Below are 16,381 nucleotides of genomic sequence, written 5' to 3' on the forward strand. Positions count from 1 at the left end.
GACCACTAATCTTGAAAAATTAGCCTACTAGTTATAATAAAACTTTCAAGAAAAAGATTCTATAATAAATTGAAGAATTCTAAAACATTTTTCAATTTCTATTTAAGTTATTTAATAGCTAAATTTAATGTTGTGCCTGAGATTTTTGAATAACCAGCGCTTAGAAACTATAACGCTTCAGTGTAGTTTCACATGAACAACAAATTTTTGTATGGTCAGTAATCATATCCAGAACTATTTTGAGCAGTTACTTATCCCACTAGGACAAATCACTCTTTTTTTCAATTGACTCAACATTTTGTTTGTTTTCTTCAATTGTTCTTTTTTACATTGTTTTCAGGTTTACATTGTTTTCATTACCACTGATAAAATATCAGTGTTTTAGTAAGTATGGAGTATAAGGTTAAACAATTTGAAATGTTCTGTAAGTGCACATACTGTGCTACTAGTGTGACATCTAATCTAATTATGAGTTCATTATGTCATATTATGTAAACAGTGATAAAACAATGGTTATGTAAATAAGTGTTCCTATCATTTTAGACAGTGATTTTTTACTTCAGTTTAAAAACTAACCATGTAAAAACAGCAAATGATAGTGACCAGATCGCTGACTCATTATATCAGTGAGAGTAAGCTGATTAGCTCCACAGCTGGCAGTAGGCGTCTTGTCAAAATTCCCATGTTAAAAGATTAGTCTCAATAAAAAATGTGAAAGAACAAACACTTTTATATTGCTTGAAATTAAAAACCATGTTCCCTCTGATCTACAATATAAAATTGTTTAATCACTGTAATAACAACTATACATATATATAATATAATAAATTTCCATAGAATCTGGAAGCCAATTGAATAATAAAGGAGGAGATAATTGAGGAGATATTTAACACACCACAAATGACTACCATTTTACAACAATTTAATAAATGGAGCTGTTTAAAGAACTCATCTAAGACATTTATAAATATTACTTCCAAATCTAGTTTTCGTGTGGATCAATTATGGCAGATATCGTGACTGCTTGTATTATAGATGGTTATAAATTGTACACATCCAAAAATTTTACAAGGTGGCCCTATGAGGATATCAAAACTTATAAGATAAAAATGACTAAAAATTATCGGATAACAGTAATGAAATTGTTATTTTTACTATATGGCTGAAAGGTTGTCTTGAAATTATAAGATATATAAACCAAACAGAACACAACGTAAGAGTTATCAATATTCAAGATCTATATCCCCGGAACTGAGTAATTAACTCAAAATATGTTATTTATTATAACTTGTCAAACAGTTCCTACATTTTGTAGATGTCCACTACACGTTTCAGAACTACTTTTCCATCCTCAGGTAGTTAAAACAACTCCACATGAGTTTGTAAAAGTTTAAAAATTAAAAAATAATTAATACACAAGACAAAAAAATAAATAAGTAACACACATACATCACAAATGGTAGGCCTAACACGCACAAACGATTTCGGCCAGGCGGACAGTAGTCAGTAGGATAGTACACAAAAGAGTTACACACACCACACTACTGATGTTATTACTCATGCAGAGAGAACTAGAAAGAATATATACCAAAATGCAAATAATACAATAAAGAAAAAGTAATAGGCTCATTGCAAAAAAAGTGTGATATTGTGTTAGAGAAAAGCACTTGCATTATAAATATTTCATGGGAACACAGAAGTCTTCAAAACAGTAAAATCTAAAATAAATTACCTGTGATTGCTGGAATATGGTATATTTATTGAGATTAAACTTGAGTAGCATTTCTGATGGGTTAGTAGTTTCCACCTTTTAGTATGAATTGTAAATGGAGATGGATATGACACGAAAATATCACTGCCAGCAGTAGATGTAAATGTGGATTTCATAAACAGTTCAGCCTTCACCCTGAAATTTCCAATTATGTATTATATTAATTAATTTTACAAGCTATTACAATTTTGTTGCAATAAGGATTCTAAATGTTTTTAATCTCATATTCGGTTAAAAATTTTAAGATTTAACCCTAGAGGTGGCATTGTAAATTCTCTGTAGTGGCAGGGTGTTTTAGGCCAACTGTTTGTGTATTTTTCTAATATATATTACTACCTCAACTAATGCTCCAAACTTAACATATTATACATCATATTTTTATAAAAGAACACAGAAAAACATGTTCTACAAAAAAACTATTTTTTTTCTTGTCATAAATTTTTAAAGCGGCAAAAAGATTCCAAAAAGTAAAAAAATTAAATTTTATCCTCGGATTCCATTTTGTACTTGACTTCAAGCGTATAAAAAAAACAATTCTAATATATACATTTTATCTAGAATTTACTGGTGATATCAGAAATATATAGTTTATATGACTTTTAAAATCCATATGTACACTTTTCATGTTTTTTTTTACGGAAATTTACCAACGCACTTATTTTTTATGCACAGGGGTAAGACATAAAGCCGATATATACATGTTGACATATAATGCATTCAATACCCTAAAACCATTTTTATGAATCATTTTGTTTATAAATCAACTAAAAAATAAATATAAAACGCATTGATGTTACATACCTATATTTACAATATATACAAGTGTAGAATTCAGCTCCTTAAGCAGTTCAGAATAGCAGTTCTCTCAAGTCACTTGATCTATCTCTAAAGATTTCACTCATTTTATCACAAATTATTTACAAAAATATGTGTAATATACTATTATTTAGCTCATAAGTAATAACTAGCTGAAATAAACTCCAAACTATGGACTTGGAACAACACAAGAAAGTAAACAAATGTTGTGCGGGCGGGCCAAATGTCTGCTGCACAACTTTTTATATATATCCATAGAGGATATCTGTAAGTAGTATAAAACCTAATAAAATACATTATCATTGTAAAGTATGATTCTTCATCTTTCCAAATACATGATTTTTATCACAATCAGATTATATTTACTCCTTCAAAAATAACGTAATGCGACGCTACGTAATCGGGCCGGAATTCCGGCGCTGCCACTTGACGACGGCCGACCGTGCCGTATATACCTAGAGCGCTTGCCACTTCTAGAGTTAAGTATCTATCAATTTGAAATCAAGGAAGATAGAAAGAAATTAGGAACATTTATGAAAATATTACCAATATTTTAACACTTTTCTGCTTTTGTATAGTAAAAATAAATAATGAATTTTGCCACTTGGTTGAGATGATGTCTTATGCTTCTCAAAATACTCATAATCTGAAATGCAAGGCCATTATTTTTGTACAGGATTTAAAGAAATGAATTGTGCAAAAATAAGGTTACTTTATTTCCAGGTGAAATGCTTTGCATGTTTAGAACAATACAAACTAGGACAATATTAGTTCCGGTGAACTCCTAACATAAAACCTGATAAACAGTGCTGGTCCATCCAGTAACCATGACAAAAAAAAAAACATAAACTTATCAAAACAATCTTAAAAACATGCACTTATAAATTGTTGCAATAAACAGCTGTTTCACTTCATGCAAACAAAAGTACTAACCTTCTAGTTTTGCAGCATTCTTAAATGCCACCTGAATATTTGCAGAGTAACTAAAGGCACTCCAATCAAGCATTTGTAGAGCATATTACAATTATGTAATTGTATTTAAACTTGTTAGTATAAAAATTTTTTTATGCTATTTTCATGATTTTGTGACTCATTATCTGCAAAAGAATTAACTTTATTTTTGTACCGTACCATTCTTTATTAGTAACCCTATATTTTCAAATATAGTTGTTGGAGATACTAAAACAAATTAGTTTGAATTACATACACATACAAAACCACACATACGTTATATAAATTGCTACCAATTACATGCTGTTAATAATTCTCAAAATTATTAGTGATTTTGTTGACTATGAAACTTCTAAGACATTTATAAGTATAATTATTATGTTAAGTTTTGTTTGGTATCAGTAAGGCTGTTATATCATACAGATATATATGTTGCTAAATAATACAACAATGGAGTCCAGTTATAAATGTAGTAATATAATCTATTAACATTTAAGAATTCCTTCCAAAGAGTTCATTTCATTACAAAAGATTGAAAACATGACAAACTTTAAACAGTGATATCTCCCCACCTGTTGGAGTTCCATTGATGTACTGATACTGTGTGTCCACTCCGTCCGCTTCCGCCTTGCTGACAAGCACCTTTCCCTCCTGGTCACATCCTATACCTCCAAATATGGTGCATACTTTAGGCACATTTAAAACCCACTGAGGAATGAAAACATCGAATTAATTAGATAATCTTGCTAGAAGTAGGAAATATCAAGTTACAGTACACATTTAGTTTTAGACTAAATAAGACTATAACGGCTTTATCAAATTGATTAAATAACTATGGCTCAATATTATTTAAATGGTGTTTTAACTACCTCTTACTATTTATAAGCCTATGGATTTTTACAAAATCTAAAGTAACAGAGAAATTAGGGAAGATTTTATTCAGTTTAACCAATTTACCTCTTACCATACATAAACTCATGCAAATAAGTCAGTTAAAAAATTATCAGAATACAAATCATTTTAAAATTTTAACCCTTAAAAATCATGGCATACGGATATGTAAGTACCATTGGTATAGCACTACTCACGGCTTACAGAAAAATCTGTATTGTCTTATTTTCATTTATTGTGTAGATTGCAATTCACAAAAGTGCTGCGAATGTGTAATGTATTGATTTATGACCGTCGGAAAGCAAACTGGAATGCACGTCACATGTAAAATAAATTAATAACCTGTGCTTTGCTTTATTGCTCTATCATCTGATGGTACATAGCATGGCTTGTGGATATAGCCTAATCGTACTGCATTCTTACTTGTAGAACGCGGCTGCCAGTACCGGTAGAGTATTAAAACATATTTTTGTTTTTCATTATTCACTATGTCTTTTTCCAAGCAACAGAAAATAAATACAATGTTAACAAAACCAGAATTTTAAAAATCTCTATACCCATGTTAATTGTACTCAGGCTAAATCTTCTTCACGATTTTAAGGGTTAAAAAAATTATAATTCTGTTTGTGTTGTTTATTATTCTGTTTTATACATCTATACTAAAAACAAAATTTTTGTTTTTATATATATGCTGAATTATAAAAATAAAATAATTTACCTGAGTGACCCGAAAAGTGTTCTGTACAGATCCTCCAACAACAAACTTTGCATTGTATTTTTCCATTAATTCCTGAAAAAGTGGCATATGTTCCTCTGCCGCCAGGTAACCATTGTTTGCTACTAATTTGTACTTATCGAGGACATCTTCACTGACATGGCCAATAAGATCTAGCATGGAGTTTCCCATGCCTACAATCATTCCTTTTCTGAAACACAATATAACATGTAAGAGCTATTGATATAACACATGATTAGCTTTTGGTGATAAATGGTTATCTGGTGATCATTCCAAACATTCTTTAAAGATGTACTATATATATATATATATATATATATATATATATATATATATATATATATATATACAGGGTGTATATTATGTCTGGAAACACCCAAATATATCCTTTAATAATTTAAATATAAATTTGAAACCTCTTACAATCGTGATAGAGATTGGGCATCTACTTTTTGGAACAATGTTTTGTTATGTCACACCAACGGGGGACGTCCTGGCCGAGGGTATCGTGAATATTCTTAATGGAAGCCTATACCTTGTGATACATAATTTTAAAGGTAATAGCTTACTGAATTGAATGCCACAAACCGCATCTCAAAGGAATTATTCTATCAGAAAATAGAGCATTTTTAGTATTGAAAATTTACTGATGTTTCAACAATGTAATTTTAACATGGTTCTTGCCACAAAATGTGTTACACTAATTTTTTAGCATTTTTTAAATGTTCAATTAAAATAAAATAAACAATTTATTTTTTAAGCTGGTTTCATAGTAGGCCTACAAATTTACCAGTTTTTATTACAATGAATAATACTTATGAGTCACTTTCTCTGATTACTTATGAATCTGTACTTGGTGTGTTTTTCCAGTCAGCAGGAAGGTTTTAAAGAGACAAAGGTCACTAGCCTATGAGAAACATTATTGTGTTATTAATCATCTGGTCTACAGGTTTCAGTTGTTGAGCATGGAGCTTTCACTAGACAGGTCTAAGCTTGGGAATTACAAATGGAAAAAGGTCCATATCATTCCTGTCGAGTTAATCAGTGTCTCTGAAGCATTGCTGTCAACAAGTTATCTAATTACAGTAGTTCAGTTTTTATTTGGCATTTTAATGGAATTGTCTGAAAGAGAACGAATTACTCCTGTTGATGATGCGAGGATATGGCGATCGTCCAAAGATCTTATCGGGAAGTTTTGTAATTTGTTTAATGACACTTTCCCAGAAAGGAATCCCATAAGTGTTTCAACAATATCAAAAACTATTGAGCGTTTTGAAATGACAGGGAGTGTACGTAATCGGCCAAAGTCGGGTAGGATACAATCTGCAACAGATGAAGAACATGCACTAGATGTTTTTGCAAACATTTATTGAAGACCCACATACATCGCTCAGAAAAGCTGCACAGCAACATGATATGCACCCTATGTCTGTGAGTAAGATTTTGAAAATTAATAAATACAAACCATTTAAAGTTCATTTAGTCCAACAGTTAAGTGAGGATGATTACGACAGAAGAGTTGAGTTTTGTGAACTTGTGATGCGCAAATGTGATGACAATAGAGATTTTTCTGACCATACTATTTTCTGATGAGGCAACTTTTTTCCTAAATGGCAATGTTAACAGGCACAATTGCCGTTACTGGGCTAGTGAAAACCCACATTGGATTTACTGAGTCCCATTCACAGCAACCACAAAAACTGAAACGTATGGTGTGGAATTTTTAGGGTAACAAAATTGTTGGACCCTTTTTCATCAATAGAAATTTAAATGCCGAACTTTACTACAATATGCTCCAAAATGAAATAATCCCAGCTATTCAAATTGCATCAGGAGAATACTTTGATAATGTATGGTTTCAGCAGGATGGTGCTCCACCCCATTATGGGAGACAGGTAAGAGAGTATTTGGATTTAAGGTTTCCTCATAAATGGATTGGCCCGAAGAGGAGAAATCGAATGGCCTCCAAGATCTCCGGATTTGTCACCAATCGATTATTTTCCTAAATGGGGTCATTTAAAATCCAATGTTTATAGAAGAAAGCCTCATAATTTGGAAGACCTAAGAAACAGGATTATAGAGGAGATTGCTTTGATAACTGAAGAAATGTTAGGCAACTCTGTCGAATCATTTTACACAAGATTGGCTCATTGTCAAACCGTAGAAGGAACACAGTTCGACACAATTGCTTTGACACCAAATGCAGGTAAAACGTTTGTTGTAAGACTTTTCTAACAGCATACATTATTTTTTATTTGTAATAAGAAATCAATAACATAAGTATTTCCATAATTGTACTGTAATAAAAACTGGCAAATTTGTGCTATAGAACCAGCTTAAAATGAAATTTTTGTTTTATTTAAATTGAACATTTAAAAAATGCTAAAAAATTAGTGTAACACATTTTGTGGCAAGAACCAATGTTAAAATTACATTGTTGAACATCAGTAAATTTTCAATACTAAAAATGCTCTATTTTCTGATAGAAAAATTCCTTTGAGATGCGGTTTGTGGCATTCAATTCAGTAAGCTATTACCTTTAAAATTATGTATCACAAGGTATAGGCTTTCCATTAAGAATATTCATTCACGATACCCCTCGGCAGGACGTCCCCCGTTGGTGTGACATAACAAAACATTGTTCCAAAAAGTAGATGCCCAATCTCTATCACGATTGTAAGAGGTTTCAAATTTATATTTAAATTATTAAAGGATTTAATTTGGGTGTTTCCAGACATAATATACACCCTGTATATATAAAATACAGTACTGAACCTAAGGTTTTGAGTTTTAATAACATTAATTCAAATCTGTTTTAACGTGATGAAACCTTTTCCAGATGTAATGATACTCTTAAGGATATAATTGAGAATTGGAACTGGAATATTTACGGAGCTAATTTCATAATGTTTCATAACCGTTGAACACCAAATTATGAATTCATATATTTTCTCCTTAAGGCTATGAATTGTATCATAATGTTTGGACTTACATAGCTGAGCACGCTAAGACAGAGTTATTGCACTAGGTTGCTTTTATCACTAATATTCCTGTTACTTAAGTGTAAAAAGTAAATATTGTTAATAAATTTAAGAACTGTTTTCAGTTTCAGTTCTTGTGTAATAAACTAAGCTATTGATATAACACATGATTAGCTTTTGGTGATAAATGGTTAACTGGTGGTCATTCCAAACATTTTTAAGATATATGATACATCTTTAAAAAGTTTGGAATGACTACCAGATAACCAGTTAGTGATAAAGGCTTATCATGTGCTATATCAATAACTCAGTTTATTACATAAGAACTGAAAATGCCATTTAGACTGCAAAGTATGTGTTCAACACCACTAACACACTGACAGACAAAAATATTATCCCCTTGCAAATACTGTACAGTGTAAAAATTCTTTTACTTGCCCTTACATACAAATTTATATACAAGTCTCTTAATTTTAATAATTTATGTGGGATTTTTAGGAGTTCCAATAATACATACCCATGTTATTCCTATTAAGATGGAGGAAAAAAAATTAGACAACCTAAAGGTACATTGAAGAGCAATAAGAATTAAAAATCTAGTCTTGCAACGGACTCAAATTATAATCATTCAAAATTTGTTTTTCTTAATTTTTAGGTTTTAAAAGGGTATAAAGTTTCCTTTGTATAATTTTATGGATCAGGGTTTACCCTTAAACTATTAGACACGCTGATGAGGTAGCGTCTTGAAATAAAAACTGTTTATTAGTGTAAGTAACTGGAATAATCCAATATGTTAAATCTTTATTTAATACAGATTCGGCAGAGGTCCTGAATTTCCCATAAGGCATAGAGAAAAGAACATGAGTTATTACCGAAGCTTGCACTGATGGCCAGGGGCATTTCTAGTCAGTATTTTCTTAACCTTAAATCATGTCTTACATTGTACTACATGATCTGATGTCGTTGAAGTTGGACGTACTGGGGCATGATCTGAGGTCGGAAAAATACCAAACAGACATGCCCCTTGCCATCAGTGTGGGCTTCGGTGGTGCCATCCCGCACTTCTGGCGAAATAAGTAAAACATCCCTCGAGATAGTACCTGAATTCAAGTTAAGATAAAGTGAGCTATTATAAAGGTTATGTTTAAATTTTTATAGTTATAATACGTAAGTAAGTACAGCCTAGTAACAAATAAGGACTTCGTAGTACCCAATAATGGTGTTAAAATGTGAAAATTTAAATCAACCTGTTTATAATTTTATTAGTTTAACAGTCACATTGTAATGAGTTAGTTAAAGTTTTGTATACTAACATGTTACCAAGGTAACAGATTACTGGAGCATTAGGGTAGAGTACGATAAGCGGACCCAGTTTTTTATATCAAAATCATCAAACGATATTTAATTATTACACACATTGATATAATGAACCAATAGTAATTGATTTGACTGATAAATAAATCATCTGTACCAACTGTATACACATATTTTAAATTCCAAACAAACACAATTTGCTCTATAAGTTACTTCTTTTGAATAAAAAAAAAAGATAGTTAACTTTAGAAAACTAAACACATAAGACTTAAAGATGATTTCCTTTCTCGGTTTCAAGATATTTGTTTTGTTGTTACATTTTCTTTATTATTCAAATGAAATTTTTCTTGTCACCTATCTTAATTTTATCGTTTGATTAATAGTTACGGTTCTTAAGTATTTATTGCATTATGTAATAATTATTAAAACTATTTATATTAATTTGAAACATGTGACTTTAATATATTATTTTAAAAACATTGATATTGATTGATTGATGGTTCTGTTATTTGATATATAAAGTAGGCTATCGATGATTGTAATAAGCGATATAAAAACCGCGGCCCTCACCTTATTTTGCAATACGTAATTGACAAACAACAGAAGGCTATTTCCCATCTCTAGCGGCTATTACTCAAATACCATACAAGATTGTTTGAATTAATTTGGAACAATAATGTAGAGGTGAATACATTATAGACTTTTAATATTCTATTAGAGTGAAGCTATATTTTTGTATGTCAGAGAAATATAAGCATTTTATATTATAGAAAGTAATACAACTTTGTTTGGAAGTTTGAGCAGTGTAGTACTTACAATTACTTAAGAGGGTAAATATGTCTAACAGCATTTAAATTATTTTAATCCTGATGTGATATTATCAATCAATCGAGTATTGGACATCATACTGCAGCCCCACTCTCAAATTCACTGCCAGTCTTTCACGTAAATGTTGTTAACCCTATTATCCTTTCTAGTTATACAGTTCGAGGACTTCAGCTGCGCGCGTGACCTTGAATGTGTGGTGATAGGCGGGAGGCGTGGCGGGGTAGCATTATGCGCTGCGTCCCGAAAACATTTCATATGACTCATGGGTAAAACCCTCCTTTCAGGAATCGTATTGAGCCAAATAACTCATCACACTCACTACAATCAGTCTGTTTTGTGACAGTGCTTATTTTTTATGGAATTAAATAATAAGAGAATACCAAATAATAGCAATAATAGGACTTATCCTTGTTTTTCAGTTGTTAGAGTGTTGTTTAACATGTTTTTAAAAATAATATATTTGTCAATACTAATCTGCAAATCGAAATCGTGAGTTTAAAGTCGTTACAGAGATTGTTGCACCTACATCTCAGCGGCTAGCACGTAAATGCAGCCCGCCACACAGATAGCGTTTATTTGTTGAAAGGGTAGTATTAGGACCCTACGAGCACAGCTAAATTCCTCCAACTGTACCTACTCTGTCCTTAATGTGTTACCTTCTAATCCAGAAATCCAATTTTCCTACAGTCCACTACATCAGTTCATTTAAAAACAAGTTAGCCCAATAATTAATGTGCAATAATGCTTTGTCAGCATCTATAAAAATTCTAGAAAAGAAATTAAGCTATATATGTCCACTGTTTTAGAGAATTATGAAAAGTGGTTTGTGGTATTTATTTATATTTGCGTGACCATGGAAAATGGACTTTTTTCATGGGTTGGGCATTTATAGCCAAGTATTATTATCACAGGTTGCATATGAACTGGGGGGAAAGTATATTATTGTATTATATTGATGCCTTTTGGATATTATTGCGTTAAGGAGCAGGGGCATCACGTGATCCGGGATTCGACTTTTGCAAGCTCGAGTTAATTTTTTTTCTAAAAGAGCAAGCACTGCACAGTGGGCAGGCATTGTTACCAGCATAAAATTGTAAAACTCCATTCTCGTCTTTACGAATTGCTTCCACGTGAGATACCGAACATCCAACAAAAAGGTGTGCCATTACCACTACTGAACTAGGAGGTTAAGAATAGACGCAGAGGAACAACAGTAGTTCAAAATGGCGTCCCTTCTTTATTTGAGAAGGTGCGGAGTGATACCAAACTGTCAAATATGGATAGTGTTGCCAGAGTTACGATAATTATCATAAAGGTACGATCATTTCATTGATTTTATGCGCCGGTAAGATACATGATGGGTAGTTATTATCGTACCATGAAAGATTTTTGACAAATTTATACAAGTAACAAACCAAAAGTTAATTATAACATAATTTATTATACAAACATAACATACTTTTTCATTAAATGTGTTTGGTACGATTATTTTATATGAAAGTACGATAATTTCTCGTTGTTGGTATGATAATCGGTTTTTAAAATCTGGCTATACTGAGTTTGAGCAGACGCGGAGTTATAGGAAACTGTCAAAAACGGAGTTTTCAGAGGCTTTAAAAAAATCGTAGCTTCTTTGATTTTTGTCGCCGACGAATTTTTTTCTTCAATATATGTTTTCAGGAAAAACTGTAGTTTTCAGGAAAAAAAATGAACATAACTTTCCATGGTCACATTAATGTAAATTGATACCGTGGTTTTAGGCCTAGATCGTTTTAGGTAAAATAATGTTAGTCTATGTTACATAATATAATATATTCCAAATTTTATATATTTAAAGTGAAACTCATATTTTGCCACTCTGGCAGTTAATTTCATATTTACAAGCTAATATTAAGCAATTGGTATACAGCCGATAAAATAATTAAATATTAATAGAGAATAAATGCTTTAAAAATTTAAATCATTTCATATTAAATTTATACATTTTACACTGTTATCATGTAATGTAATTTTTTAGTAAGTACTCCTACAACAAAACAACAAGCAATACCTTAGCATTGAAGACTGCATTACGCCTATTGCGTTTGAAGGTAACAAATTTAAAAATAATTATATCTTGACAAATTCAATTTAGAAATGTAACTATTTTAAATATAATTAAGAGCATTGCATAACGTAACCTCAAAGTAGCGGGTAAACAAATACAACTATCTATCACTGCACTGTGATCTGCGATTACAATAGCAGTGTACAGTGCAGTGCAGAGTGCAGTGCAGACTGTTATATAACAAACATAACGTAATTACTTTTTTTAACCTCTCCTTCAGCTTTTGGTTTAAAACCAGAGCAGAACTACAGAAAAATCATTAATATATTATACACTGTTAAAATGGGTTTGTTGAAGAATTAAATAAGTATTCAGCCATGATCAAGTAGTCGTTTTTTATATATTGTTATACTATAGTTTAGCTTTAGAAGGTTAAAGTTGAATTTTGAGGTCATTTAATGAGTATGAGGTTGTATGGGTTTTAATTTTTATGAACAAACTATGTGACAAACAATATTTACGACTCAAAACCCCTTTTTGCCTAAAAATCTGGTTTTATTTAGTTTCCAACACTTTAATATCATTATTTTAGCCAATTAATACTATAGGTACAAAGTTTAGAATAGGCCGAACTGAACAAAATAAAAAGCGTCAATTTATCTCTTATACAACTCAATAGAAATGTAGGTAAACTTTGTAAAAATTAATTACTTTCGGAAAACGCCAATAAACCAAAACAACGAACTTTAAATGTAAAAGAACTTTATCAGGAAGTTTATTAGGAATAAGTTACTTTTAAAATTGTCTGGGTCCTTAGGTATTGCCTTCAACCTGTTTTCTTCTCTCCTCTTCCTCACGATTTTTCTGTCTCAAATATAATCTTCGCCTATTTAGCCTAGTTGACTTTGATTTCTCAATCTTTACGCGACGACGTCGATCCCGCATCTTGTCGATTTTGCTGGACTGACTTTTAGGTGACAATGAAGCTTAAACCATACTTGAGACTGTAGCAATATTCCTAAAGTTATATAAATTACTGCATCTACCACAGCAGTTTCTACAAGTCTTCTGGAACCATTTTTTGTCTTGTCGCACTTACGCCAAATGTGGCTTTCGTTTGTATTTTTGGTCTGGCCCTTGAGGCATCTTTGTAGCAGTTCTTTTTCTGACAACCTTTTATAAATGGGACTATGTACTTCAAAACTGTATTATTTATATGTGTTTTTAAGTGTTGTACATTTTTATCTGGTGTTTCATTATTGGCAAGAGCTCTGTTACAGAAACACCAGCTGTTTTCTCCTTGCAATGATCGCTGCCATATTTTGGCTGCAGCTACTTCCTTTGCAGGCGACGACCCAGTGTAGTTTATGTCACAACACTCCAAGTGACATTCATACCATATATTGAATTCAGGGCTGTTGTTCCCAAGTTGAACTTTGGTTAGAGCACAGTTTCGACAAAACTTCGAAAGGACACAAAATTTTATAATCGACCCAGTATTAATATGGATAACAATTCCAACTCCTTAATTTGACGTGAATTCACGTTTATGCCAAGTTCCATCGAAGCTGACTGCTACATCAAAACAGCCTGTACTCATGATTAATGAAGGTCTTTGTCATTTTTTTGTGTATATTATATCCAGATTTCTCAGCACTTAGGACAAGTTATATTTTCAACTAACCTACCAAACAGTTAGAATCAACTTGTAGGTATTCAGGAGGTATGTCTCTTGTTAGGCCTAGTAATAATTCTTCGTGAAATCTGGAAATCTTCTAGAATCGGAAAATGGATTGTATTTTCTGTATTGGTATATTTCTCTAAATTCTTTGAGCAACCTGGTCTGCTAGAAAAAGAGATTTTAATATGAGAGTTGTTGGATGTAGAAGTTGTACTAGTTCTAGATTCACTTCCATTTTTTCTATTACTTCTCAACGTATCTGGATTGCAGATTGAGCTTTCCTTCTTATTGAATTTTTCAGTGGCTTAGCTTTTGGATTCACTGGAGCCATGACAATGAGAAGATTAATTTAATAAAAAAACTATTACTTTAGGCTAGGCCTATAGTAATAACACATAACCTATGCATTACACTGCCTAAAATGTTTCAATGCCATGAACAACACTATATTATCACACAGTTTTGATATACGATACAACTTTAACAAGTGAATCAAAATGCACATAAACTGTAAACAATTATTGTTGAGTGGTAGAAACGGATATGAAAACATAACCTACAGCCCTACTTTTGATTGATATAATATGATACTGAATACAAGTTTCTGTTCTAAATATTAGAACACTTAAAATACTAAAAATAATACTTAAAATAATACTTTGAATACTTAAAATAATTCTCAAAGATACTTTTTTCTGATTCACGTTTCATATTGATACTATAGTCATGTAAAGTATTATTTTAAGAATAATATTATTGAAAAATAAAATGTTTAATACCCAATTACCAAAAATATAATATGCAAATGCAAACAAAATACAAATGCTATTAAATATACTTTGTGGCTGAAAATTGCACCAAAATATTAATTGCAATACTGCTTTTATTATTTGTTATATGTACAAATAATTTATTAGGACCATGTTTTTGACATTTTGTGTACAAAAATTACGAAGGTAACATTAAATAAATAATAAAAATGTACAGTAAAAAAATACATTTTTTTGATCCTTTGAGCGTAGACATCCTCCTTAACTTGAAGTATAAACCCGTCTAATCTCATTGCCTCTTCTTCTATAACTACCCTGCAACAACCTGGATGAACAAATAAATGGGGCCTTAAATTAACGATCCTCATCCTCATGTATTAACAAGGACATGTATAATAGCTAGACAGTTATTGTATAGCAACTTTAAAATATGTACCATACTGTTTCTGTACAGTGTTTAACCTGCAGTATGTTATCATCATAGCAAGCTGAACGGCAAAGGGCATTTTTACTGTGTTATTCTGACTGTGATCACTGGTGAAAAATGTAATAGAGAGCATAAATCTCATGTATAGTAGTTCAAAAGTATCAAATACCTCGTTGCCTTGCCTCTCTCTTAAGTACGATTTAAAACTTGGTTATAGTGTATATTTCTGTACCGGTACTAAAGATGTAAGGGAAAATATTGCGGCACATTTATTGATTGAAAAATGTAGACTCTTAACATGTATTTATATACTTAAAATTAGTCAGTACAAAGTTTATTGGCTGAGCGTTCAGCGGAGTCTATCCTACTAGTTGAGTAAGAAATCAAATTTCTTTCTTTGTGTGTGTTCGTCTGTATGCACGGTAATTTTCGAGCATGGTAATTTAGAGGTTGAAATGTGATATAAAACTCCATCTATATTACTCATGTATTTAAGATGGAAACCGTAAACATGGTTCCAATGGGAGTCACTCTCTGGGCCAGGAGGCTCTGCTTTGAGGCGAATGAGAAGCCTCGATCCCCCATGCTGACTCAGCTTCCATTTAACCATATACATAATGTAGCCTAATTAGTTCAATGAGGGTCTTAACCAGTACGCACATCTGAATTTTGTCAGTATTATTGGTTTACATGATTTTGCTCGATGAGAGTGTACAACACATCTTTCTGCAAACAATATTTTATTAATCTCAACTCGTTATTTGTTTGATTTCGATTAAATGTGTTTTTTGTTTTATGGTATCAATAAGAAGTATATCATAATCTTATGAAAGCATCATTCTATATTCTCATGATTGAATACTGTAAGTCGACTTACCGTATTAGATATATCAGGTCTGCGAGTATTTTCCCTTTTTAGGTATGTTTAAAGTAACAGTGTAGCAAGTGAGTCACTTTAGCATAAATGCAGTTTTAAGACTTCATTTATTGTTAGAGAATGTAAATTTTTTTGTGAGTTTGAGATTACTAATATTGTTTGTAAATATATTTTCATACATATTTTATTGCATTTTTCAATTATTTTTTTAATAATATTAAAAATCTTTTAAAGTTAAGGAAATACACAATTTGATTTGGAGTAACAATCAAAATAAACTGACTGTGATCA

General features: G+C 31.4%; 1 protein-coding gene across 3 annotated transcripts in view; it reads right to left on the minus strand.

The window, feature by feature from the left end:
- Nucleotides 1–12,511, minus strand: part of LOC124360261 (adenosine kinase 2-like) — a 44,681-nt gene extending 32,170 nt beyond the window's left edge. The window contains exons 1-3 of one of the 3 annotated variants that reach the window (XM_046813705.1): nt 12,339–12,511; nt 5,148–5,355; nt 4,111–4,246 (exon numbers count right to left, since the gene is read on the minus strand). In XM_046813705.1, the coding sequence (XP_046669661.1) occupies nt 4,111–4,246; nt 5,148–5,355; nt 12,339–12,358 (364 nt within the window). In that variant the 5' untranslated portion in view covers nt 12,359–12,511. Of the gene's footprint in view, nt 1–4,110; nt 4,247–5,147; nt 5,356–8,157; nt 8,322–10,276; nt 10,391–12,338 lie in introns of those variants that run through there. The other 2 variants (XM_046813707.1, XM_046813706.1) reach the window with 2 other exon arrangements.
- Between the last annotated feature and the right edge of the window lie 3,870 nt (nt 12,512–16,381).

This window comes from Homalodisca vitripennis, chromosome 4, assembly GCF_021130785.1.
Source record: "Homalodisca vitripennis isolate AUS2020 chromosome 4, UT_GWSS_2.1, whole genome shotgun sequence".
NCBI lineage: Eukaryota > Metazoa > Arthropoda > Insecta > Hemiptera > Cicadellidae > Homalodisca > Homalodisca vitripennis.